This window comes from Lithobates pipiens, unplaced genomic scaffold, assembly GCF_037356315.1.
Source record: "Lithobates pipiens isolate NorthernLeopardFrog02 unplaced genomic scaffold, aLitPip1_a1.2 Scaffold_16, whole genome shotgun sequence".
Lineage (NCBI taxonomy): Eukaryota > Metazoa > Chordata > Amphibia > Anura > Ranidae > Lithobates > Lithobates pipiens.
The window spans coordinates 473,433,501-473,461,075 of record NW_027507748.1 but is presented as its reverse complement, the minus strand read 5'-3'; the positions used below and the strand labels follow the sequence as shown (position 1 = coordinate 473,461,075).

The 27,575-nt window shown below is 41.5% G+C and overlaps 1 protein-coding gene and 1 non-coding gene across 2 annotated transcripts in view; both read right to left on the bottom strand.

Moving 5' to 3' along the window:
* Positions 1–27,575, bottom strand: part of PCCA (propionyl-CoA carboxylase subunit alpha) — a 1,052,859-nt gene that overhangs the window by 227,215 nt on the left and 798,069 nt on the right. The window contains exon 19 of the mRNA XM_077482961.1: positions 22,349–22,451. Within this exon, the coding sequence (XP_077339087.1) occupies positions 22,349–22,451 (103 nt within the window). The remainder of the gene's footprint in view (positions 1–22,348; positions 22,452–27,575) is intronic.
* On the bottom strand, positions 26,811–26,918 carry LOC143986238 (U6 spliceosomal RNA). The gene has a single exon (XR_013276452.1). It is a non-coding gene; the product is annotated as a U6 spliceosomal RNA (small nuclear RNA).

The following is a 27,575-nucleotide window of genomic DNA, read 5'->3' as shown; positions in this document are numbered from 1 at the left end:
ATCCAAAGTAAGCAAAAGAGCTGGTTTGTTTGGTTTTGTTTCTTTCGCCCTGTTTTTCTTTGCCCTATATATTTTTAAATGACATTTCAAATGGGATGAAATGCCTTTGCCCCCCCCCCCCCCTTTTTTTCCTCCCCTTTGTTTCACCTATAAGAACTTTTAATCCATAACTCTCATAAAAAAAACTTAGAGTGATTTGATAGTTGAAGCAAAATCCTCTTTTGGATATATAATAGAAGCTGTATAGCATATCTAGAAGTAAGCCTCATGTTATCAAAATAATTACAATGCTATTTTTTTTTAATGTTTTTATACATATATATATATATATACACACACACATATATATACATATATATATATATATATATATATATATATATACACATACATCTATATATATATTATATCGGACATCCTTGTTTACTGATTTACATGACTATGCATGCTTTATTGTGAAGTATATGGACATTACTGTGGTTTCGCACTAGAGCCACCTAGTTACCAAAAATGGGTAACGCACCTGTTTATCATTTACCTCAGAACAACCTAAAAAGACTTGTACAGGAAGGGACTGTTTGTTTGGATTCTGAAGGTTGACCTCGTTAAGCAGGAGTCCGTGTGTGACCTACCCATGAACACTCTCTTACACAGTGCATGCTGGGTAGGGGATATAAGGGACAGCAGCGGCCAATTTAGGTCTCTTGGGACCATGCTACCTGTCTGTGCGGATCTGTGGAGGGGTGTCCCGAGAGGTAGTGGCCGACAGCCATCGCAGAGTGCCAGCCTGTTTGTTCTTGTGAGGTGACATGATGGAGCCTGAGAGACGGTAGCCGGATTGAGAAGGTCCGAAAACATTCAGCGGAGAACCGGATCGATTCGGTGGAGCGCTACAGAGCATCTGGCCCAGCTTACGCAAAGACAAGTGACAGTCACCGGACCAAAGTGATCACATGGAACATTACTTTGGATTACAAATACAAAAGGAGTGATTTGAGCTAGTGAAGAAAAGAAAACCCCTGGACTGAAGTACTTTAAGTGAGGCCTCACGTATTGCCGTTAAAGCAAGGGGAGCTCCCAGGTTAATTTAGATAGATTTACATATATATGTTATATCCTGTTTTATTGAAATATATTGTGCTTTCATCCTATGTTGGGATGACAGCATAATTACTTTAACCACCTGTTGAAATATTTACAGTAAACAATATTTCTGGTTAAGTATCCAGTTGTGTGGTGTATTGCTTTTCTCCAGCCAGCGGATCCTGAGGGTACAATACAAGAACTTTGCATTGTTGTATATTGTACTGTGCCAAGGGGATTGAGCCAAGACAGTGGGGTTTCTAGGTAGAGTGCAGGCCCAATTAAAACCAGCAGCTCCTTCGGGGGTAAGTGCTACATATATATGTATTTTTCAATGGGATATTTTCTTGTGGCTGTGCTGAGGTGGCCATCCTGTGGGGACCCTTGTGAGGGCTGTTCCGAGCCCAGGCGGGTTCATCGAATCCGATGGAGAAATAGTCAAAAATAGGCTAACAAAAATGTGGGTTTCTAAGCAAAATTGTTGCCTCCCTCTTTTAAAATATATTTTTTTACAATTTAATAATGGATAAACTCAAACACTAATGCTGATGCTGCCTTGAAAGACGTTCCATTAAAACTTTTCTTACCTGTTTTTCAGAATGCATCTACATCTTCTCCTATAAACGCCTCTGAGGAAGGGATATTTTTCCTGAAACATGTCAGGCTAATGGAGGAAAAAAAAGTTAATCTTAGGCACGTGTAAACAATATATACTGTGTAAAACTTTTTTGTTCTGCACAAAATGTGCTGTATAAATTGTCATGTTTTTATACATGTTTTTTTAACTGTGTGTTTCTAAATAAATGACATTTTATAATACATAATTTTTGTTCACCCTTAAAGTGGGGGGGGGGGGGTACACGTGTCCCTCAGATTTTTGGCAATCATTGTATAAGACCCAATTTGCCTGATCCAGAGTGGCAAAGGCCTTTCTACACAAGGCCCTTTTTAGTGTACTCTTTTACATATGGTGTCTCTGCAGTGCAGAAAACATCTATCCAAATACTAGCACACTGTCATGATCAATAAGTTCACAGTAGCCAACAAATGCTGAAAGGGTAAGAAAGTGAATTCCATAAATTGTGGTGGTGAAAAATCTTGGGCCACTTGCACCAGAATGTCTGCATCCCTCTTGGTTTCTGCCACAGCGAGTGTGTCAGGCAACTCTGGTTTTAGGCCAGGAATATAGTCAGGGAAAAACAAGGTAAAAATAGGATTTTTATAACAGCTTACCTGTAAAATACTTTTCTTTGATGTAGATCAGGGGACACAGAGCCATAGTAATAACTATATGGGTTATATCGGCGTATCAGGTGCTGGACACTGGCATGCCCCTTAAGGCGTGTACTTCCCCCGTATAACCATTACTGGGAGTTCTCAGTTTTGTAGTCAAGCAATACAAGTGTATAAGAAGGGAAGGACCTCTGTGTCCCCTGATATACAAAGAAAAGGATTTTACAGGTAAGCTGTTATAAAAATCCTATTTTCTTTTCTTACATCAGGGGATACAGAGCCATAGTAATAACTATATGGGATGTCCCATAAGCAATGGCAACTGAAGAGGGGCAGAATCAAGGAAACAGGAGGCCAGATGACTCATACTGCAACCTGCAGGGTATGCTGTGCCCTAAGGCAATATCCTCATGACCTTTAATATCGATTTGATAAAATAGGATAAACGTATGAACCGAAGACCAAGTCATGGCCTTACAGATCTGAGCAATAGAGGCCTGATGATCTACCACCCAAGAGGCACTAATCGCCCTGGATGAGATGTTGAGTGTTCTTAATATGAGAAGGAAGAATATTCTTCTTTAAGCTGAAGCTTGAACAATCACTTGACAAATCCATTTGGAAAATAGTGGATCTTGACGCTGCCTGTCCATATCTTGGACCCTCTGGCAGTACAAACAAAACCTGTGTTTTGTGAACCTGAGAGGTCGATTTTAAATAAACTCTGATCGCTCTTACTACATCAAGAGAATGTAGCACTTTCTCTTCCCCAGATTAAAGCTCTGGGGAAAAAGGAAGAAAGAATAATAACTTGGTTTAAATGAACCTGTTAACACTTTTGGTAAAAATTCAGGATGAGGACATAAAACTACCTCATCTTTATGCACAATGAAATATGGTTCTCACAAGACAGAGTCGTTAGTTCCGATACTCCTCTAGCAGAAAAAATGGCAAGCAGAAAAGATTATCTTTCTTGTCAAAGAACCAAGGGAATTTCTCATAAGGTTCAAACGGTTGATTTAACAAAGCCGATAAGACCAATCTTAAATCCTAAGGATTTAGAGGTGCCTTGATAGGGGGAATAAATCGTCTTACCCCCTGAATAAACTACGCACCAAGAGTGGGAAGCAAGAGGCCAAAGTCATTGACACGGCCTGGATCTGGCTCTTGATGAAAGTCAAGGCCAGCTTCATTTCAGATCCCATATGCAGGACATCAGGAGTCCTGCCTATGTGACATTTGGGGTGCCAACCCCCGGATCCACACCAGGAAACAAGAAACCTATGCCTTCCAGACACTAAAGTAAGTGATTCTGGAACCTGGCATTAGACAAAGTAGACACTACCAAAGGACTTTGGTATGCCTTGAGCCCTTAACCTGGCTAAAGGAGGTACAAGAATCTTTCAGAACATTTGTGTCGCTGTGGCTAAGCCGAACGGCAAGGCCACAACTGAAGAAAATAATTTTATATTACAAACCGCAGAAATTCTGGTAAGCGGGAAACTCCCCTCCTTACAGGATTGACACAGCCGATCAAATTATGAAAGGATCGGATGTTTAAGTGCTGATTCAGATCTCCAAGATCTAAAATGGGTCTTACCTCTCTGTTTGGCTCTGGACCATAAAATGTTTGAGCCAAAACCCCCTGTTCCACTAAGGGAATCTCTGATATCACCGATTGGGATAACAGCTGATCCAGAGGCCAGAAAGAAACTTCTTTCCTTTTTTTTCTTCTCTCTGGAACCTTAGGAACATTCTCTGAGGAGACAGCTCTTGCATAAAGACTGCCGCAGCCACAAGGACCCAACAGGCAGCACCCAAACAGGGACCCAACCCCGGACCCTCAGATCGAAAGCCAACTGAGCCATCTAGTCGTAACCTAGAGAAAAAAATTGCAGAAATTCTTCTGCTCTTGACATTGTTCCTGCCAGACCTTGAGAATCGCAGGACCTTTCCCCTCACCCAAACGAGTGGGGGTGCTCCTTCATGAGAAGGCTTTAGCATTCTGCTTCATGGGCTCTCTGCCCCCAAGATCCTGGTGCTGCCCTTGGGAACTTTCTCCTGAACCTGACGATTGAGACTGTCAAAACTGCCTAAATGCAGATGCCCCAGGCATAGGAGAGGCTGCACGATTAAAGGAGACATGTTTAACCTCCTTTTACTGGTAAAGAGAGCTTTACCCCTTTTGGATGCACTTATCCATTCTAAATAGTCATACCCCAGGAAGGGACACAAACTGGCTAAGGGTTTTCACATGGTGCTTCGGCTCAGGCACGGACCTCTGCAAGAACGCACTAGTCCAAGTATAAGCCATAAGGCTTAAACGATCGAGTCCTTCAAAGCATCTGTGACACACAGCGCGTCAAAAAACACCAGCCCCTTGCCAGGCCTGCTGATCAGACAGAATTTCAGGTATCTCACACCTGTTTCTTAACCCTTTGGAGTCCACATTTTCCAATGCATTAGCGTGACTCAAAATGTGCTCCACCAAAATAGTGGAGCAGATGTTAAAGGGTCAATGGACTGAGCTACGCCAATTGAAGCAAGAACTGCAAAAGACATCCTGTCTTTAAAAGGAAAATCTAACATTAACTTGCTGGATCCTTTAACATCAATGCATTATCCACTAGACATGTGAGACTCCGCTCACTGAGGTGATTGCAGCATTAATAGCTGGAACCCCCCATTTCTTCATAGAAATGTTCCCATTCAGAATACATAGCTATGCATGAATAGGAAAAAACATCCCCAGGTGGGGGAGGTTCAAATGAACCTTATTAGAGGTAGATACCTCAAGAGCCTGTGTTGCAGGCAACAAAAAGGGTTAAGTAAGGGAATAGACAAACACCTGACTTGTGCGGCTACGCCCTCCCTGTTAAGATCCTCCAAAGAGGAAAGATAAGTATCTTCCAATATTTGGGAAGATCTACCTGATTTCCAGCCTCATGCACCTCAACAAAAGGGCCCAGAGGATTAGATGGGAATCTGCTATGTTTAGTCCTACTATGGAGAGACATCATAGCAATAATCTTTTAAATGGTAGAAGAAAAAAACTGTTTGTATGAAATACACAGGGACCAAAGTGTACTACCCTTGATGGCTCACCTGACTGGACGTATACCTCTAAGGGGAGGATGACATTCTTTTGGAAGGGTTTTTAGTTTGTTGTATACCATAAACCCCTTAGGATCCTTTGAGGAGTTCCTGGTCCCTTTCGCCACTCATAGCTTACAGTACAAAGCAGAGGCAGTACCAGCAAAAGAATGTTTCACTTGCTAGGCTATAGTACAGCACAATAACTGCTATTAATCCTAGCTATACAGTACAATGTTGTCAAAATGCCTGTGTCACCAAACCTGACCAGCAACCACTCTGCTCTGTCCCTCCACCGCCAGGCAGCAGCTTCTCGTGCAGGGCTTTAAAATACGTCCTACACGTGTAGCCGAAGCCTGATGCTGTTTAGCCACGCCCCCTTCATCTTTCAAACAAGGAAGTTGAGTCTCCCGCGTGAACGTCCTGCATCATGGCGGGGGGTAAATCCTCCGCTCCAGCGAGCGGAAGCGGTTTGCCCAAAAAATTATTTTTTTTCCATAAAAGAAAAAAAGACAGCTGGCTGGCATTAAATTAGACAAAAATCGCCAATCTGGGGGCCCAGGAAGTGATCAGACCCCTCTTTCTCTTACCTGAGGGTCTGAGCTGGCTTAGATGGAGAGAAGAGTGGAGCTTCTGGTGTTTGCAGCGTTGGAAGGCGAGTGCTCAATACAGCCCCCAGTGGTGACGCAGACATGACATGACAACACAATACATGGAAGGAGAGATTCCTGAGAAAATCTCCCCTACCTTATCCTCGCAGCAGGGTTTTATCAGAGATGGAAAAAAAAACAATCTTCGCCCCTTCACGGTAGGCCCAAGACCTTAACCACTTGGGTACCGCGCTATTGCCGAATGACGGCATTAGCGCGGACCTAGATTTCCAGGACTACGTCTATTGACGTCGTCCTGGTTACGAGCGGCCTGCGCGCCCCCTGAGGGGCGCGCGCGGCGCGCTCTGTGATCGGCGAGTCCGTGAGACTCGCCTGATCACCGATCCGTGTAAGGGGTCGATCCCGACCCCTTATCACGTGATCAGCTGTCAGCCAATGACAGCTGATCATGTGATAGAACGGAGCCGGTAATCGGCTATTATTCCTCCTCGCGCTGACAGCGCGAGGAGAAAAAAAAAAAGCCGATCACCGGCGGCCGTGATCGGGACATCAGTCCCGATCACGGCCAGCAATGAAAGGCACCACATGCCACCTGCCAGTGCCCACCTGCCTCCCGCAGTGCCATCCTGAAATATAACAAAGTAAAAGTAAGTGCCCCCCGTCTGTGCCCATAATGCCCACAGTGCCACCCCACAGTGCCACCCACAGTGCCACCCAATCTGCCTCAAAGGTGCTGCACCCCAGTGCCGCCCATCAGTGCCCAGCAGTGCCGCCCATCAGTGCCCAGCAGTGCCGCCCATCAGTGCCCAGCAGTGCCACCTATCAGAGCCACCTATCAGTGCCACCTATCAGTGCCCATCAGTCCCATCTATCTGTGGTACCTATCAGTGCCCATCCGTGCCACCCATCCGTGCCACTTATCCGTGCCACCCATCCGTGCCATCTTATCTGTGCCCATCTTTGCCCATCAGTGCCGCCTTATCTGTGCCCATCGGTGCCGCCTTATCTGTGCCTATTAGTGCCGCCTTAACTATGCCTATCAGTGCCCACAAGTGCAGCCTATCAGTGCCCACCAATGCAGCCTATCAGTGCCCACCAATGCAGCCCATCAGTGCCCACCAATGCAGCCCATCAGTGCCGCCTTATCAGCGCACTTCAATGAAGGAGAAAAATGACCCGTTTGCAAAATTTTATAACAAACTATTAAAACATGATTTTTTTTTTTTTTTTTTTTTTGCATCTTTTTTTGTTTGTTTAGCAAAAAATAAAACTCCGAGCTGTAACTAAATACCACCAAAAGAAAGCTCTATTTGTGGGAAAAAAATGATAGAAATTTCATTTGGGTACAGTGTTGTATGCCCGCGCAATTGTCATTCAAAGTGCATCAGCGCTGAAAGCTGAAAATTGGTCTGGGACTGAGGGGGGTTTAAGTGCCCAGTAAGCAAGTGGTTAAAAGGAAACATTCAGGAACCGGGGAACACTCAGGTTGACCCACAATCCTGGACTTGCGACAAGACCCTGCTAGTAAAATTTTATTGGGCTTACTACCAAAAAGTACTGGATCCCAGGGCCCAGCTATCAAAGCATTCGCAAGCAACTCGTGTCTTCGGATTACGAAGCCCAGGTACCATTCATTTAGTTCATTACGGAGACATCAGAACAGATCTGGTCAGGATGGCTGGCTCTCATCAAGGATTACTGCCCGTGGAGCTTGTGCCCAACACAGACACTGGCAAAAAAACTGAGGACTCCCAGTAATGGGAGGGGTTATATGGGGGAAGTACACGCCTTAACCACTTTCAGACCGGACCATTTTGCTGGTAAATGACCAGAGGTCTTTTTACACTTTGGCACTGCGCTGCTTTAACTGGTAATTGCGCGGTCATGCAATGTTGTACCCAAACAAAATTTGCGTCCTTTTCTTCCCACAAATAGAGCTTTCTTTTGATGGTATTTGATTGCCTCTGCGATTTTTATTTTTTGCGATATAAACGTAAAAAGACCGCAAATTTTGAAAAAAAATGATATTTTCTACTTTTTGTTATTAGAAAAATCCAATAAACTCAATTTTAGTCATACATTTAGGACAAAATGTATTCAGCCACATGTCTTTGGTAAAAAAAAAGTCAATAATTGTATATTTATTGGTTTGCGCAAAAGTTGTCACATCTACAAACTAAGGTACGTTTTCTGGAATTTACGCAGCTTTTAGTTTACGACTGCCTATCTCATTTCTTGAGGTGCTAAAATGACAGGGCAGTACAAAACCCCCCCAAATGACCCCATTTTGGAAAGTAGACCCCCTAAGGAAATTGATAAGAGGCATGTTGAGCCCATTGAATATTTTATTTTTTTGCCTCAAGCGATTGAATAATGACAAAAAAAAAATTTTTTTTTTTTTTTTACACAAAGTTGTCACTAAATGATATATTGCTCACACATGCTATGGGCGTATGTGAAATGACACCCCAAAATAAATTCTGCTGCTTCTCCTGAGTACGGGGATACCACATATGTGGGACTTTTTGGGAGCCTAGCCGCGTACAGGGCCCCGAAAACCAAGCACCGCCTTCAGGCTTTCTAAGGGCGTCAATTTTTGATTTCACGCCTCACTACCTATTACAGTTTTGAAGGCCATAAAATGCCAAGATGGCACAAAACCCCCACAAATGACCCCATTTTAGAAAGTAGACACCCCAAGCTATTTGCTGAGAGGCATGTTGAGTCCATGGAATATTTTATATTTTGCCACAAGTTGCGGGAAAATTACAAACTTTTTTTTTTTTTTTTCACAAAGTTGTCACTAAATGATATATTGCTCATGCATGCCATGGGCATATGTGAAATGACACCCCAAAATAAATTCTGCTGCTTCTCCTGAGTACGGGGATACCACATATGTGGGACTTTTTGGGAGCCTAGCCGCGTACGGGGCCCCGAAAACCAAGCACCGCCTTCAGGCTTTCTAAGGGCGTAATTTTTTGAGTTCACTTCTCACTACCTATTACAGTTTTGAAGGCCATAAAATGCCAAGATGGCACAAAACCCCCACAAATGACCCCATTTTAGAAAGTAGACACCCCAAGCTATTTGCTGAGAGGCATGTTGAGTCCATGGAATATTTTATATTTTGCCACAAGTTGCGGGAAAATTACAAACTTTTTTTTTTTTTCACAAAGTTGTCACTAAATGATATATTGCTCACGCATGCCATGGGCATATGTGAAATGACACCCCAAAATAAATTCTGCTGCTTCTCCTGAGTACGGGGATACCACATATGTGGGACTTTTTGGGAGCCTAGCCGCGTACGGGGCCCCAAAAACCAAGCACCGCCTTCAGGCTTTCTAAGGGCGTTACAGTTTTGAAGGCCATAAAATGCCAAGATGGCACAAACCCCCCCCCCCCAAATGACCCCATTTTAGAAAGTAGACACCCCTAAATTTAGGGGTACACTAGTGAGACTAGGTAATAAATGGCGGGTGCCCTGAAACTATAAAAAAATAACTAACCAACCAGCGTCACCTGTAACAGTTATATGGTGATCACTGGTGAAAGGGTTAACTAGGGGGCAATCAGGGGGCTTTATGCGGTAGTATATGGGGGTCCCTGGCGCTATAAAAAGCTGCGGCGAACCTAAATACCTACCTGCCTAACTAGCGTCACCTGTGACACTAATACAGCGATCAGAAAAACGATCGCTTATTAGGCTGGGTTCACACTGGAGCGATGCGGGAACGCCACGAATGCGCGGCGGGTTCCCGCATCGCATGCCTCCCGGCGGCAGTTCACACTGCCCTATGCGAACTGCTGGGAGTGTCAGTGAAATGTTAATGACACCCCCAGATCAGTTCGCATATCGCAGTGCGATCTGCAAACTTGGATCGCATGGTGTGAACACCCATGCGATCCGATTCTGCTGCGGACCAAAAAAAGGGTCCCGTGCGAGTTTGCGGCGGGTGCGACACGAATTCAGCCATACTATCTGTATAGCTGAACTCGAATCGCACAGAGATCGGATGTGATTTGCACTGCAGTGCGGTGCGAATCACATCCGTTCTCATAAACCGCTGCAATGTGAACCCAGCCTTAGTGACACTGGCGACGGGGGGTGATCACGGGGTTAAACCTTTATTGGGGGGGTTAGGGGGGTACCTTAGAACTAAAGGGGGCTAACCCTAACTGCCCTAACAGTTATTAGTCACAAATGACACCTGCCGGGTGATCAGGGGGTTAAACCTTTATTAGGTAATAAATGGCGGGTGCCCTGAAACTATAAAAAAATAACTAACCAACCAGCGTCACCTGTAACAGTTATATGGTGATCACTGGTGAAAGGGTTAACTAGGGGGCAATCAGGGGGCTTTATGCGGTAGTATATGGGGGTCCCTAGCGCTATAAAAAGCTGCGGCGAACCTAAATACCTACCTGCCTAACTAGCGTCACCTGTGACACTAATACGGCGATCAGAAAAATGATCGCTTATTAGGCTGGGTTCACACTGGAGCGATGCGGAAACGCCGCGAATCCGCGGCGGGTTCCCGCATCGCATGCCTCCCGGCGGCAGTTCACACTGCCCTATGCGAACTGCTGGGAGTGTCAGTGAAATGTTACTGACACCCCCAGATCAGTTCGCATATCGCAGTGCGATCTGCAAACTCGGATCGCATGGTGTGAACACCCATGCGATCCGATTCTGCTGCGGGCCAAAAAAAGGGTCCCGTGCGAATTTGCGGCGGGTGCGGCGGGTGTGGCGGGTGCGGCGGGTGCGGCGAATGGCTGAACTCGAATCGCACAGAGATCGGATGTGATTTGCACTGCAGTGCGGTGCGAATCACATTCGTTCTCATAAACCGCTGCAATGTGAACCCAGCCTTAGTGACACTGGCGACGGGGGGTGATCACGGGGTTAAACCTTTATTGGGGGGGTTAGGGGGGTACATTAGAACTAAAGGGGGCTAACCCTAACTGCCCTAACAGTTATTACAGTCACAAATGACACCAATGCAAAAAAAAAAAAAAAAAAAAAAAAAATGACATTGGTGTCACTGTGACTGGGGGGCAGGGGTAATTGGGGGGGTGATCGGGGGGTAAAGGGGGGGTGTGAGTGTGCCTGGCATGTTCTACTGTGTGTGGGATGTGTTGGTGCAACTCACTGATCCGCTCTCCTCCGTGTCGGAACGAAAAATACCGACACGGAGGAGAGAATACATCACTTCCTCTCCTGTGTTTACATTACAGGAGAGGAAGTGATGTCACCGGGGATTTCCATTCGTCGGGAGCGATCGCGAGGGGGTGGCCATGAATGAATGGCCGTCCCCTCGTCCGGGATCGCTCCCGAACGAAAACCGACCGCCGCAGGCACCGGGCGGGGGCCCGATCGGGCCCCCGACCCGCGGGAGGCAAAGGACGTACATATATGTGCTTATGCCTGCCCGTGCCATTCTGATGACGTAGATCGGCGTGAGGCGGTCGGCAAGTGGTTAAGGGGCGTGCCGGTGTCCAGCACCTGATACGCTGATATAACCCATATAGTTATTACAATGGCTTTGTGTCCCCTGATGTAAGAAAAGAAAGATCTCTTGCAGCTGAAAGCACCCGCTAAGTAGTGGGACAGCCTTTGGAATAGGTCAATTATGCCTTAGACAGGTCGGACTTTGCACATCTGTATGGGAATCTGAGTAAGGCAGTTGGAGTGTGTTGGCCTTGACCTTGTTCTGCAATGAGGAAACCACAATCAGCTAGAGAGAAACTTGGAGTTTCCTCAGTGCCTGTGGCTATTGCTCTGTGTGTTCCCACTGCCAAGCACCTGCAATCCTCCATTGCCAATCAAGGGTTTTCCCCCATTATGTACAAGGGCATTCCTGGATACAAATTAAAAGTATTGCTTACATTTTTCTTTGCAATATAGGAGTTTTGTTAAATCTAAAGGAGATTGTATAGAAATTGTAGTGTCAAAATGTGTAAGAATTGTTTAGAGTGCAAATCAACCAACACCAGTGCCCTTGCTTATACAGCACTGCAGTACGTCTTGTGGGATTATAGTGTATACTACATCAAGAAAAAGTAAGCCAGGAACCAGTATGTATAAGGGTACAGGGAACCTTGTCTTAGCTTGTCCAAGTGTTGGTCCTGTCCAGGCTTCATTCTTCACAGTGGGGTCTTCATTGTCATAATGCCTTAGGAATGGACCACAGCACTGTATAACACCCTGTGTCTAACTACACTAGCATGTACCATGGCAAGCACCAAATGCAGGATCCATTGACCAATAAGGTTACAGTGTAGCCACGCTTTGCTAGGGGGACTGGGTATGGTTTCAAAGATGTACTCGACTGCCTCCAACTCAGAAACTGATAATGAGCCATGAAGGCAGCGAGCAGTCAAATTTTGATAGTCGTGCCAGTTGGGGGAAGTATAATAAATCTAGTGAAATAAAATTTAAAAAATTCTCCACGAGGACAAGGCATCCATGACCTAGACACTAGCATGAAACTGGAGCCTCGTGGAGCGGGCAGGATTGTATGGGGACTTTAAAAAGGAAAGGGGTGGTTGGCACTCAGGATGACATCCAAAATTGTATTTCTTTTTTCAATATACGTACAAAGCTGTAAAACAGGCTGCGCATTTTGGACGTTAGTCCTTAGTTGTGGCTGAAGAAACAAAAAACTAAATAAGTAACACTTAAATAGTATATACAAAAGGTCACATGATTAACAAACACAGGTAAATTAAAAATACAAAAAGGAAAACCCGGCATGTGCAATACAACACATCACAGCATGCTTAGTTTGTATTTTTTTACAAAATGGAACATAAAAATAATGGGTGCTACATAAAGATATTGCCTGGATACTAAATGAATTATATATATATATACATATATATATATATATATATATATATATATATATAAAATTTTGTAAGAACGCCTGACATATAAAAAGCAATCTACAATAACATACATAATTAGTATTAACTCCAAAAAAACAAACAAAAAAACATACACACACAAAAAAAAGTTTTACATATAAAAAGCTAAGCATATGGAAAAGCGACCCACTGTAGCATGCATGGTTTATAAGCCTAATGTGACGTGTAATGAAACATAGGAAATGTAGACATAGAAAAAGCCTGGAAGACGTTATCTCTAACGAAACGGCGTAGGGAGGAGCGGCGTGCTGACGTCACCGCGATCTATGCTGAACCCGGAAGCGACGGGCAGCGTTGTATGAAGCCGGCCGGCAAACCTTTTTATTGGAAACTAGTTTTTTTACATTTGATGTAAGTGCAATTCTTTTATTTATTAACATATTTCCACAATATTACACTATGGCGATTCCTCTTGTTTAGGCATGTGCTGGGCAATGAGCGGTGTGGCCGTAGGAATATACCAACTACTGGAACAGAGTGCTTAAAGGGATACATCCTCCATGTAGTTCATGTCCAGAGGGAGTGATTTAACAATGGCGATATTAGATCTCTGAGATGGGATCAGTATAGCTGGTAAGCATCAGTATTGTTGGCGGTGGAAAGTCCTTTTCTGCAACTTTGGTGACACTCTTTTCATTGGTGTGGTGTGACAAAACACTGTGGAGACGACAAGCAGAATCATTGTCTAATGGAAAATGGACTAATATCTTGAACATTTGCATATAGATTGTTTTTCGTTTTTTGCCTGGATTTTTGGATTTATTTATTCATGTTTTTTTTTTTTGTATGATCAATTTATTTCTACTTATAACACATTGGATTGAATCACTGTAGCGCAGCTTTTTTGAAAAAACTGGTATTTGAAATTGTGGGTATCTCACATTTAAGTTGCTCCTGCATTTATTGCATTTATCACATTTATTTACAAACAAAATTTTTGTCACAAATTTCTCTCAACTTTCAATTTAAAAAAATTTTTTTTTTCTTTTTTTTCAATATTTGAATTTGAGAATAGCGCTGTATTATATGGGTTTTATATAAAAAGAAACCCACAATAACATGCATGGTTTATATGATTTCAAAACAGGACATAGTTACATTGGTGGGGGCACCATAAAGAGGATACAGCCTGGACACTAAATTGATACAAATCATTTAAGAAAAATATCTACATCCTATCTGTGGTTCAGTCCCTGTGATATGCGGGTTTGAATCCTGAGTATCAAGTAAACTTCACATTCTAATGTTCTAAATGTCTATGATGTCTGTCCCCATATCTCCTCTGTGTACATCTCTAAAAAGTTTTGACACATTAGAAATTTCTAGCACTGGGACTCAAACTGTTACAGTAATGTTCCAAGATTTGTGTGCGTAAGGGCAGTATGGTACAGCCCACAGTGCCCACTAGTGCTGCCAATCAGTGCCCATCAATATCAACTATCAGTGCTGCCTGCCACTGCTGCCTATCAGAGGCCATCAGTGACACCCATTAGTTCCCATCAATGCCACCTATCAGTGCCATAAGTGCCACCTCCTCAATGACAATCAGTGCAGCATATCAGTGCTGTCTCAAAAGCGCACATCAGTGGTCAGTGGAGAAAATTACCAGTTTGGAAAAAAGTTTTTTTTTTTTTCACCATTTTCTGTCTTTTTTAGCTTGTTTTGCACAACATTTGTGTGAAAAGTTATAAAAATTTCATATGGGTACAGTGTAGCAAGACCACGCAATTGTCATTCAAAGTGTGACAGTGCTGAAAGCTGAAAATTGGCCTGGACAGCAAGGGGATAAAAGCGTCCAGTAGGCATGTGGTTAAAATGACAATAAAAGCTGAACTGCAGGCTGACATAAAAGACACAAATTAATGCAGCTTTGCAATCGTTCATGCATTATAAAATGCATTTTTTTAAATGCAAGCAGTCCAAATACCTAAATTTGACTGGATATTAGTCTCTTGCAATATATGTTACAGACTGCACAGAAGAAGCAGCACAAGGATCCAATCAGGTGTGTGGCAGTGTAAGAAGCATGCATATATTATGGCAGAGAAGGGAAATTAGCTTATCATTGTCCAGCTTCTACTGCAATTTGTCTGCTGGTACCTGCAAGTGTAGAGTAAAATAATAGTCCCCTGACCTACTAAACAGGGCTTAGCTGTGTGGCAGGGCTGTGAAAATATCAGAACTGGATGGACATAATATTAGATACTTTACCAGGTAATACAGCTCCCTCTATGCATTTCATCTGTGTATTTAGCAGTTTGTCTAGAATTCAGCTTTACTAAATGTAAAAATTATATAAGATTCTATAAATTGGCTTAATATTTAAAAAATGCAAATAAGGCATTTTATGTTAATAACAGGATGTAAATGGTTTTACAACCTCCCCATCTATGCTAATCCTTCTTTTGTGATTTAATCTGCATGCTGTTTAAAAAAAAAAAAAGTGCGTCGATAGAGACAAGAAGTCAGAGACACATAAATTAACAAAGAACAAATACTACACTAATCACAAAAAAAAAAAAAAAAAAAAAAAAAGACTATCAAGTAAGTAGCCTTTATGGTCAAGGATTTCCTTGAATCACTCCACTTGACTTGGAGTACCCAATTTTGAAAGAACATTGTGCTACAGTAACCTTTCAATAACTCACTCCACATAGCCACAACTATGCATTGTAGTGACAAAAATCGGATTTATGGCAACGTGCTGCAACTGTACACATGTACTTTGTGCATTTAATTCATATATAGACACTGCTTTGATCTTTGCTAAATGTACTACTCTATTACAAGTCAAAAAATATTTGAGAGCCTATTTATATATTTCCAGATAAAGTTATTAAGGAACCCTGCATTGACAGCAGATGGTTCTTGGTTTACTCTTAGTGAGATCTTGCCAAGGGACGTTGTACAAATCACATTATCTCTCTATGCATCCAGCACACAAAATTACACGTTATTTGTAAAATATGCAAATTGTTCATGTAACTACTTAGATATGATTTCTAATTTTCCATGCCAATACATCATATTTCAGCACTCTGTCTCCAAAAACCTGAAAGTAAAAGCTTTCAAAAGCAAACATTTATCATATTGCAGCTTATCAATTATAAGATGCAATAGGTGCATACAATTTCTTTTTTTTTTCACCTAGTGACTCTACCAGTAAGTCAGTTATTTTCCGAAAGGACAAGCTCTCCTGCAGATGCAGAAGTTAGAGGATTGAGACAAACCATTTAACACCAACGGGTACTCTCAGCGGTAAACTTTTTATTTATTTGTGTAAATCCTTTATCCCAAAAGAAAAGAAGACTATTTGCTGTAACTGCTTATAAAGTGTTAACTTTGCACTCATAGCTCTTAAAGCAATTTTTTTCTTTTTTTCAAACAACTTTTTTTTTTTTCTTATTGCATTTTAGTGTAAATATGAGATCTGAGGTCTTTTTGACACCAGATCTCAAATTTAAGAGGTCCTGTCATCCTTTTTTTCTATTACATGGGATGTTTACATTCCTTGTAATAGGAATAAAAGTGCCACATTTGTTTTCTTTTTAAAGAACAGTGTAAAAATAAAAGGTAAAATAAATAAGAAAAAAAAAAGAAGCTAACACATACGTGAGTAGTGCCTGCATATGAAAACTGTATTCAAACCACACGTGAGGTATCACCGCGATCATTAGCACAAGAACAATAATTCTAGCCCTAGACCTCCTCTGTAACTGAAAACATGCAACCCATAGAATTTTTTAAACATCGCATATGGAGATTTTTAAGAGTAAAAGTTTGTTGCCATTCCACGACAATTTTGAGTGCAACATGCTGGGTATCAATTTACTTGGCATAACATCATCTTTCACAATATAAAAAAAAGTGGGCTAACTTTACTGTTGTCTTATTTTTTAATTTAAAAAAGTGTATTTTTTCCCAAAAAGTGTGCTTATAAGACTGCTGCACAAATACGGTGTGATAGAAAGTATTGCAATTGATTTGGGGGTTCCAAGTAATTTTCTAGCAAAACAAAGTGGTCTTAAAGTGGTTAATGAATACAGAAGCGATCAGTACAGTGATCGCAGTCTGCATTCTTTCAGGAAAGAAAAGGGGCTGGTAAACAAATGTTCACCAGCCCCCCAGCTCTCCATCCATCCAGCGATTTTCTGCACTAGCAGTGGCTGCAGCCGGTGGGAGAGCCAGCCAGAAGCTGTATGGAGCAGACCCCCCCATTCATTCAGGCATCTCCCGCACTAGCAACAGCTGTCCCTGGGCACTCTAATAGAGGAGGCATGTTACCCGTCAAACCACTGGTTACAAAACATAGGGAAAAGGGCCTAAGAAAAAAGGAATATAGGCGCTACATATAACGATTGGTAAGCTGTAATATATTACATTTTTGTAAAACAATATCGACCTAGTTGGTTCTGTTGGTACCATTGACCTCTCCTGTCTCCTCTGTACCCTTGTTGGTACTGGGGATTCCTGTACCCTCCCCCCTCCATAATAAATTTTTGGTTTTGGGTTTAATACTGCTTGAATACATATTCAGTATATGTATTTCTGCAGCTGAGCAAAAATGATCACTAAAAATTAAGGATAAAATATCAGTCACTTAAAAAAAAAAAAAAGCATTACTACTTTGCTTTGTAAGTACACTGGTACAAATAAGAAATGGCATGTATTCTTTAAAGAAGGAAGGTGGGCATTAGCAGTAGATGATTAGCAAACCGACATACCTGACAATGTATTAAACAAAAGAATAACTGCATTTGGGATAACAAAATTAACAGCAAAAGTTTATTGATTTCTTTTAATCTGTATGTGAAACAGACTGAATTAAACAATTACATAAACTGGTGAGGGCTTCGCTCTAACATCAGTTAACTTTAACCCCTTTTTTAATTTTTTTTTTTTAGATAGCAGTAATTTTGAATTAGAGGGATTAGGCCTATTTAATCTGTATGTTAGAGAAAGGCAGCTGAATCTGCCAAAGCCATTGAGTCTTTCTAAATGTCTGTAACAAGTAACATTTATATTCTACACAGCGGCCTATGCTGCACTGATCTCTGATCTGTCAATCGCAGACATTGATACTAAATGATCTCTACGGAACAAAGCTATGTTTTCTCAATAATAACAGTTGTATAAACAAAGAGAGACCAACATCAAAAAGCTGTAAGACAAGCAACCCTAAACTCCCCTATCCTTTGAAGGCACCCGTTTGAAGAGAGGTGTTTCCAGTTATGGGTGAGTGAAATGAGAATTCAGCAGCAAGAATTGGACCCTCAGTTCCTGTGAAAAGACTAATTAGATCCATGTGAGGAGCTGTCCCTGAAACGCCTTTGCACATTAAAAGAAAAGTTACTAGTCACTCCTTTCAGAAAGCTGTATCTAAACATTTAGTCACAGATGATGCACTGGCACTGTACAAAAGTGGCATTTTTGGATGCAATAGCAAATATCTCTAAAGGTCCCCAGACATAAGATGATAGTCAGCTGATCCTGCAATCTTCAATTGCAATGTTCAATAATCCCACATATATGAGGCAGCCTCAGATATTCCTGCATGACAGTTTAGGGAGAAAACATTATCAAACAAGTTCTATACCCGATGATAATTCCCAATGATCCTGCCAGAACACTTGTGAGCTTATAACTAATTGTGTGTTCTGCTGACTATTAGTTAGCATTGTTCCCAGTTCTCCCTTTGGGCTACAGAACAACATCTCCTATGTTACAAAGAGAAAAGGGGAAGGTGTTCTGTAGTCTGTAGCGCTGTAAAAACAAACAGCTGAAAATAGCCACCAAATCTAGGCACTGGTAAGCTGCAATATTTTAAAAGCTTAGTTTTAGGTACCCCCCCCCCCATGTCACTGTGACACAAGTGGTATATTTTGTTTCTGTTTAACTGACTTGTGACATGTGTGCCTTACCTAGTCTTTCCTTGTTATATGTGTGTAAATGACCCACTGCACTGTATATTGTGTATAAGATACAATCACAAGTATAACATTAGCTACGACGGCTGTGTCCACACTTATCAATATTTGGATATTTGTATTGATTAAACTCCAGTAAAAACTATTGTTAAAAAAAAAAAAAAAAAAAATGGTATTTTGTTTAGATGCTAGCAGTAAAGAGAACTTAAAAGTCAGAGCCATTGATAAAGCAAAGATAAAAATTGAGACTATGATGAAAAATGGCATAAACACAGGTTACCTTTACTGGAAACCACGTGCAAGAAAAACCAGACTCAAACATAAAAGGGCTTCTGGTTGTATGGACATATTGACTTTTCCTGTAAAAAGGTGAGTGAGGCTGGCCATTATATTAAGATCCATTAAGGTGGCTTGAGAAGGAAGAGTCTCCCCCCCCCCCCCCCACCCCACAAAAGTCAAGATTTACATAAGACTTGAGCTGTCTCTGGTTCACCAGATGGATTGAACATGCCGACTGCACTGAAGGTAACCTCCTTTATAATCATTTGCAGTAAGGACACACACACACAAAAATCATTTGTTTCCTATAACCATCAATAAGCTTCTTACATCTCTCATCCAGAATTTTGGACCACTCTTCCTTGGCAAACTGCTCCAGGTCTCTTATTGGAAGGGCACCTTTTCCCAACAGCAATTTTTAAGATCTCTCCACAGGTGTTCAATGAGATTTAGATCTGGACTCATTGCTGGCCACTTTAGAACTCTCCAGCACTTTGTTGCCATCCATTTCTGGGTGCTGTTTGACGTATGTTTTGGGTCATTGTCCTGCTGGAAGACCAAAGATCTTGGACACAAACCCAGCTTTCTGACACTGGGCTCTACAGTGCGACCCAAAATCTTTTGGTAATCCTCAGATTTCGTGATGCCTTGCACACATTCAAGGCACCCAGTGCCAGAGGCAGCAAAACAACCCCAAAACATCATTGAACCTTCACCATATTTCACTGTAGGTACTGTGTTTTCTTTGTAGGCCTCATTCTGTTTTCGGTAAACAGTAGAATGATGTGCATTACCAAAAAGATCTATCTTGGTCTCATCTGTCCACAAGATGTTTTTCCTGAAAGAATTTGGCTTATTCAAGTACATTTTGGCAAACTGTGGTGTTGCTTTTTTATGTCTATGTGTCAGCAGTGGGGTCCACCTGGGTCTCCTGCCATAGTGTTTTATTTCATTTAACCACTTCAGCCCCGGACCATTTTGCTGGTCAAAGACCAGACCACTTTTCACAATTCGGCACTGTGTCGCTTTAACTGACAATTACGCGGTCATGCGTCATGGCTCCCAAACCAAATTGATGTCCTTTTTTTTCCCACAAATAGAGCTTTCTTTTGGTGGTATTTGATGACTCCTACAGTTTTTATTTTTTGCGCTATACAAACAAAAATAGAGCGACAATTTTGAAAAAAAAAAAACGCATTATTTTTTTACTTTTTGTTATAATAAATATCCCCCCAAAAATATATATAAAAAAAATGTTCCCCTCAGTTTAGGCCGATAAGTATTCTTCTACATATTTTGGTAAAAAAATTGCAATAAGCGATTATTGATTGGTTTGCACAAAAGTTATAGCGTTTACAAAATAGGGGATAGTTTTATGGCATTTTTATTAATATTTTTTTTTACTAGTAATGGCGGCGATCAGCGATTTTTATTGTGACTGCGACATTATGGTGGACACATCGGACATTTTTGGGACCATTGTCATTTATACAGCAATCGCTGCTATATAAATGCAGTGATTTCTGTGTAAATGACACTGGCAGTTAAGGAGCTAACCAGTGGGTGGCAGTGTAGGGGTTAAGTGTTCCTAGGGGTGTGTTACTAACTGATGGGGGCTGGGCTTTCATTTAGTGAACACTGATCTCTGCTCTAATCACATGGAGCAGCTAGGCAGAAGGTTGATATGCTGCTTACAATGGCATCTCTCCGTTCAGCCGCCCCGTGAGATGATCGCGGGTATGCCCGTGGCGATCGAGTCTGCGGGACCCGCGACCGGACTCACGGGGGTCCTGATGGTGGCGCGCTCGCGATGGCAGGGCGGCATTAGAGATTGGACGTATATATGTACGCCAATATGCCTGCCCGTGCCATTCTGCCGACGTACATCGGCGTGCGCTGGTCGGGATCGGTTAAATGTTGAAGGATAGTTCGCGCTAACACTGATGCTCACTGAACCTGCAGGACAGCTTAAATTTCTTTGGAATCTGGTTGAAGCTGCTTATCCACCATCTGGACTATCTTGCATTGCACCTTTTCATCAGTTTTTCTCTTCTGTCCATGCCCAGAGAGATTAGCTACAGTGCTATGGGTTGCAAACTTCTTGATAAGTTGTGCACTGTGGACAAAGGCAAATCTAGATCTCTGGAGATGTACTTGTAACCTTGAGATTGGTGATATTTTTCCACAATTTTGGTTCTCAAGTCCTCAGACAGTTCTCTTCTCCTCTTTCTGTTGTCCATGCTTTGTGTGGCACACACAATGCAAAGACTAAGTGAACTTCTCTCCTTTTTATCTGCCTTCAGGTGTGATTTTTATATTGCCCACACCTGTTACTTGCATCTCCCTTTCAGAACAACAGCTCAGTAAGGGAGATTGCTGAACTAACCTTGCATGGTTAGTACAGTGGCTCCGAATGGACCGGTCAGTTCTTTTTTGTGTAAACGGCTGGATTGTATGAAAAAAACAAAAACAAAAACTGTAGTGTGTACCCAGTTTATTGTAAGCCCTTATGCTATACTTAATGTTTTATTATACATTACTCAGAATTGTGGTATTGAAAGGTAAAGGTCTGTTCATTATAATTTTTGCACAGGTAACTGCTTCTTAAAAATGAAAGCATCTAGGGATTCACCGCTGTTTACTAAACACAACTGTTTTTTCCCCCCCGAGACTTCATTTAAAGTGACACTTAATCCTGTTTTTTTTTTAATTAAAAAAAAATATATTTAAAATGATATTTAAAATTATATATATATATATATATATATATATATATATATAAAGAGAGAGAGGGAGATATTGTCTCGGTCAGTGGTCTCCAAACTGTGGCCCAGGGGCCAGGTGCTGCCACTTGCTCGCCTTTATCAGGCCCTTGGGACACTTTTTACCTCTAACAGCAATGATGAAAAACCATTCCTCCCCCACTGACACCATCATTGGGGCCTTATTCCCTCCACTCATACCAACAATGAGCCACTATTCCTCCCACTAAAACCAATTGTTTACTCCCACTGACCCGCAGGGAATTTTCTACTCCCACTGGCCACAGTCCAGCCCCTCTAAAGCCTGAAGGACAGTAATCTGGCCCATTGTTTAGGAAGCTTGGAGACCCCTGGTCTAAGTGTTACAGTCTTAGTGATCATTTATACCTTGATTCATTTGAGGACACACAATAGTTAACTGACTTACAGAGAAGTTATCCTTCTGTTTTCTAACAGAAATGGAGTGAGTAGTTCCATCCAGCATGATAGAAAGGTCCCACAGATTTAAATCATTCTTCGCTATAGGCACTCTGAAAAGAAAGAGGTTCACATTAAAACTTAGAATGCACTTAAGCCATGCAAGAGTGCTGTGCTCATCAATATTAGTTAAAAGTACCACATTAAAAAATAAAAATAAAAAAATGTCTAGGAATAACTGAACAAATAAGAAAATGTCAATAATTGTCAATTTTATTTTCAACCAAGTTATTGCCTACTGGATGAGACAAGCAAAATACCTGTTGTAAAACTGCTATCTAAAAACTGTTAACTGTGTGCGAGATACCATTTGTTATTAAATAAAACAGTATTGGAATTTATGTATAATGCAGCAAGATTAGGAACAAAGAAGCAATCTAATATTCTCTTTATGTTAAATTCTTGCGAGTGATGGGAGGATTTCCATTCATTCTGATGTTGCTTTTAAATAAATGACTTAAAATAAATGAGTTCACCATTCTCAAAAGCATTGAGTTAAACTGCAAACATTTATGTTTGTGTTAGGTTGGCTAGTACTTACAAAAGGTATTTCCCTTAGTGCTGTTTTCAAAGCTCCTTATATGGCTCAATGCTGATTATTATAAGAACAAGAGTTGGGGCCCTCCGGGATCAATTAAATAGAAATGACCATCCCTACATCTTTTTTCACTCCTAGAAGTCAACCATATAAGATACACTCCTTCTTAAAACAAGCACTTTATTTTATAGGGGAGATATTTATGTTTATCAATTGGAAATATAATTTCATGTCACTTTAAACATTTTTCACGCCGGAACTGCTTCAAAAATGTCACTAAAATACAGATATTCAGTTCAGATAATGGTTAAAAACACTTTCATACAAAAACACTGTGAATGAGAGCAAACCTTCTTACATTAGCAGTAGGTACTGCACGATGCATGAGGTTAAAATTTAATGTAATTTGAATTCCCTTGTAATTATTGGTATATGAAACAGAACTCTTGTAATCATATTGCAACAGGTGAATGTAGTAAAAAATGCAAAGTATCCATGACAACCATTTGAAACATGGATGTGAGCTGTAGAAGAGGCACCTGCTGGGTGAGAACAGAGGTGTCAGTGAAGAACTCTGATTGGATAATGTCATTCTTCATGTTCTAATATGCTGACATTGTTATGTACTGACACCTCTTAGCACCTCTTTAGAAAGGTTGACAACTGCACTTGTGTCTAACTTCTAGAATATTAGCTGTGTTAAGAGGCATGTGAAACCTGTCGTAATAAACAAGGATTTCTACGTAGTCAATTCTAACTGGCAAAAACAATCTCTTTCATATTCTCCTGCAATGAAGACTATTTTTACATGCAGACTTGGCTACAAGGTTTAAATATAAAATCATACAGGTCATATGCAACAGCTTTCATGATTGAATCTTGGTTGTTATTGGAATTTCTCTATTATGTTATATGTTCCTGCTGATGGGCAAATCCCTTTTGAAAATTATGGAGGGCAAGGGCACATCCTCTTTAAAAATGATGGGCAAATTATTTAAAAGTTCAAAAAACATTCACTGTGAAAATTCCAAATGTGAAATCTTTATAAATAGAATACACTCTCTGATTCCTACTGTATGAAAGTGTAGTGTAATTGTACGGTCTACCCTCAAGTTGTAAAGTGCTGCGTTAAGCTGTCAGCACTGTATAAATTCTGTATAACGTATACAGTGGTGTGAAAAAGTGTTTGCCCCCTTCCTCATTTCCTGTTCCTTTGCATGTTTGTCACACTTAAGTGTTTCGGAACATCAAACCAATTTAAACAATAGTCAAGGACAACACAAGTAAACACAAAATGCAATTTGTAAATGAAGGTGTTTATTATTAAAGGTGAAAAAAAATCCAAACCATCATGGCCCTGTGTGAAAAAGTGATTGCCCCCTAAACCTAATAACTGGTTGGGCCACCCTTAGCAGCAACAACTGCAACCAAGCGTTTGCGATAACGTGCAATGAGGCTTTTACAGCGTCCTGGAGGAATTTTGGCCCACTCATCTTTGCAGAATTGTCCTAATTCAGTTACATTAGAGGGTTTTCGAGCATGAACGGCCTTTTTAAGGTCATACCACAACATCTCAATAGGATTCAGGTCAGGACTTTGGCTAGGCCACTCCAAAGTCTTCATTTTGTTTTTCTTCAGCCATTCGGTGGTGGAATTGCTGGTGTGTTTAGGATCATTGTCCTGCTGCAGAACCCAAGTTCGTTTCAGCTTGAGTACACGAACAGATGGTCGGACATTCTCCTTCAGGATCTCTTGGTAGACAGCAGAATTCATAGTTCCTTTTATCACGGCAAGTCTTCCAGGTCCTGAAGCAGCAAAACAGCCCCAGACCATCACACTACCACCACCATATTTTACTGTTGGTATAATGTTCTTTTTATGAAATGCAGTGTTCCTTCTACGCCAGATATACTTGGACACACACCTTCCAAAGAGTTCCACTTTTGTCTCATCGGTCCACAGAATGTTGTCCCAAAAGTCTTGGGGATCATCAAGATGTGTTGTGGAGAAATTGAGACGAGCTTTGATGTTCTTTTTGCTCAGCAGTGGTTTTCTCCTTGGAACTCTGCCATGCAGGCCATTTTTGCCCAGTCTTTTCCTGATGGTGGAGGCATGAACGCTGACCTTAACTGAGGCAAGTGAGGCCTGCAGTTCCTTGGACGTTGTTGTGGGGTCTTTTGTGACCTCTTGGATGAGTCGTCGCTGCGCTCTTGGGGTAATTTTGGGCGGCCGGCCACTCCTGGGAAGGTTCACCACTGTTCCATGTCTTCGCCATTTGTGGATAATGGCTCTCACTGTGGTTCGCTGGATTCCCAAAGCTTTGGAAATGGCTTTATAACCCTTTCCAGACTGATAGATCTCAATTACTTTCTTTCTCAATTGTTTCTGAATTTCTTTGGGTCTCGGCATGATGTGTAGCTTTTAAGGATCTTCTGGTGGACCTTACTGTGTCAAGCAGCTCCTATTTAAGTGATGCCTTGATTGTGAACAGGTATGGCAATAATCAGGCCTGGGTGTGACTAGAGAAATTGAACTCAGGTGTGGACAACCACAGTTATAGTATGTTTTAACAAGGGGGGCAATCACTTTTTCACACAGGGCCATGATGGTTTGGATTTTTTTTCACCTTTAATAATAAACACCTTCATTTACAAATTGCATTTTGTGCTTACTTGTGTTGTCCTTGACTATTGTTTAAATTGGTTTGATGTTCCGAAACACTTAAGTGTGACAAACATGCAAAGGAACAGGAAATGAGGAAGGGGGCAAACACTTTTTCACACCACTGTATACTCGAGTATAGGCCGACCCGAATATAAGCCGAGGCACCTAATTTTACCACAAAAAACTGGGAAAACGTATTGACTAGAAATATAAGCCTAGGGTGAGAAATGCAGCAGCTACTGGGTAAAGAATGTCCACCTGCAGCCCAGCTGCACCTTTGATAACTAAAACAGCGGGTGTCTCACGCTGTGTAATGTAGTCTGTTCGGTGGCCGTCCATTGTAAAAAAAGCCCCACCTCCTCCTCATCGTCCGTGATAGACGGAACACTGATACAAATATAAAAAAATGGACCCTCGCGCTACTGAGTGCTAAACGTGAAAATATAGCTAGGTATGTGTAAGAAATGGAAAAATAGAAAATGTACCAATATACGATAAACAGTGGAGTGATACAAAAGTGCAAGTGTTACTAAATATAAAATGCAGCGGGACAAAATAGTTAACACAAACTATCGCATCAAAATAAATAGAGTAAAGAGTCCTGCGCAAATCGTGCCACTGAAAAAATTATGAGTTAAATATGAAAAAATGAAAATAAAAGTCAATAAAAAATCAATCAACAATTCAGAAATAACACACCGTTGAGTGAAAATATAAAGTGAAGAGCAGGAGAAAAAACTGGACCAAGTGTTCCAAAATAGATAAATCCAGGCTCTCAGAACTCTCACCTCAAGATGAAATAATCAGACAAAATTAAATTAACCCCAAAAGCTTCTCCTTTGCTTCTCTGTATACAATGACCAAGGAATTGTAGATAAAGCATGTAGTATACACTTCTGCCACTAGAGGGCCATTTCCAGCTCTTGAATATAACACTGCAGCTTATGGACTTGTAATTCCGTGGTATAAAACTTAAAAAGAACACAGAGGAGAGGGGGAAAGGGAGAGAGAGAGGGGACTCCAATCGTGTAGTGGTTTCGATGAATGGACAAATTTATTAAGCAATAAAAATAGACTCTCACATTTGCAAGAAAAAATTCAAACAGATAGAGTAAAATGGAGATCTGGCGTTTTCTGCCAGTCTTACGCTGCTTCCGGTTTGTCCTACGGCCACTCCCTACGCGTTACGTCACGTCATGTGACTTCTTCATGTAATATGGAATGCTTCACGAATTGTGCATGTCATCCTTGCGCAGGGGCCATGCTAATCTTCTCTGTATCGTTCCAATTTTAGTATATGTGCTGCCGAAGCAAGCCCCATGAAGAAGTCACATGACGTGACGTAACGCGTAGGGAGTGACCGTAGGACAAACCGGAAGCAGCGTAAGACTGTCAGAAAACGCCAGATCTCCATTTTACTCTATCTGTTTGAATTTTTTCTTGCAAATGTGAGTATTTTTATTGCTTAATAAATTTGTCCATTCATCGAAACCACTACACGATTGGAGTCCCCTCTCTCTCTCCCTTTCCCCCTCTCTTCTGTGTTCTTTTTAAGTTTTATACCACGGAATTACAAGTCCATAAGCTGCAGTGTTATATTCAAGAGCTGGAAATGGCCCTCTAGTGGCAGAAGTGTATACTACATGCTTTATCTACAATTCCTTGGTCATTGTATACAGAGAAGCAAAGGAGAAGCTTTTGGGGTTATTTTCATTTTGTCTGATTATTTCATCTTGAGGTGAGAGTTCTGAGAGCCTGGATTTATCTATTTTGGAACACTGATACAGTTTCCCAGCATTGTATCAGTGTTCTGTCTTTCACGGACGAGAAGGCAGCGGGCTTTGTTACAATGGACGGCCGCCGGACAGACTTCAATACACAGCGGGAGACACCCGCTGTTTTAGTTAACAGCTTTATCTGCAACCTGCCTGGTGTGTTCCTTGGCCTTCATGATGCTGTTTGTTCACTAAGGTTC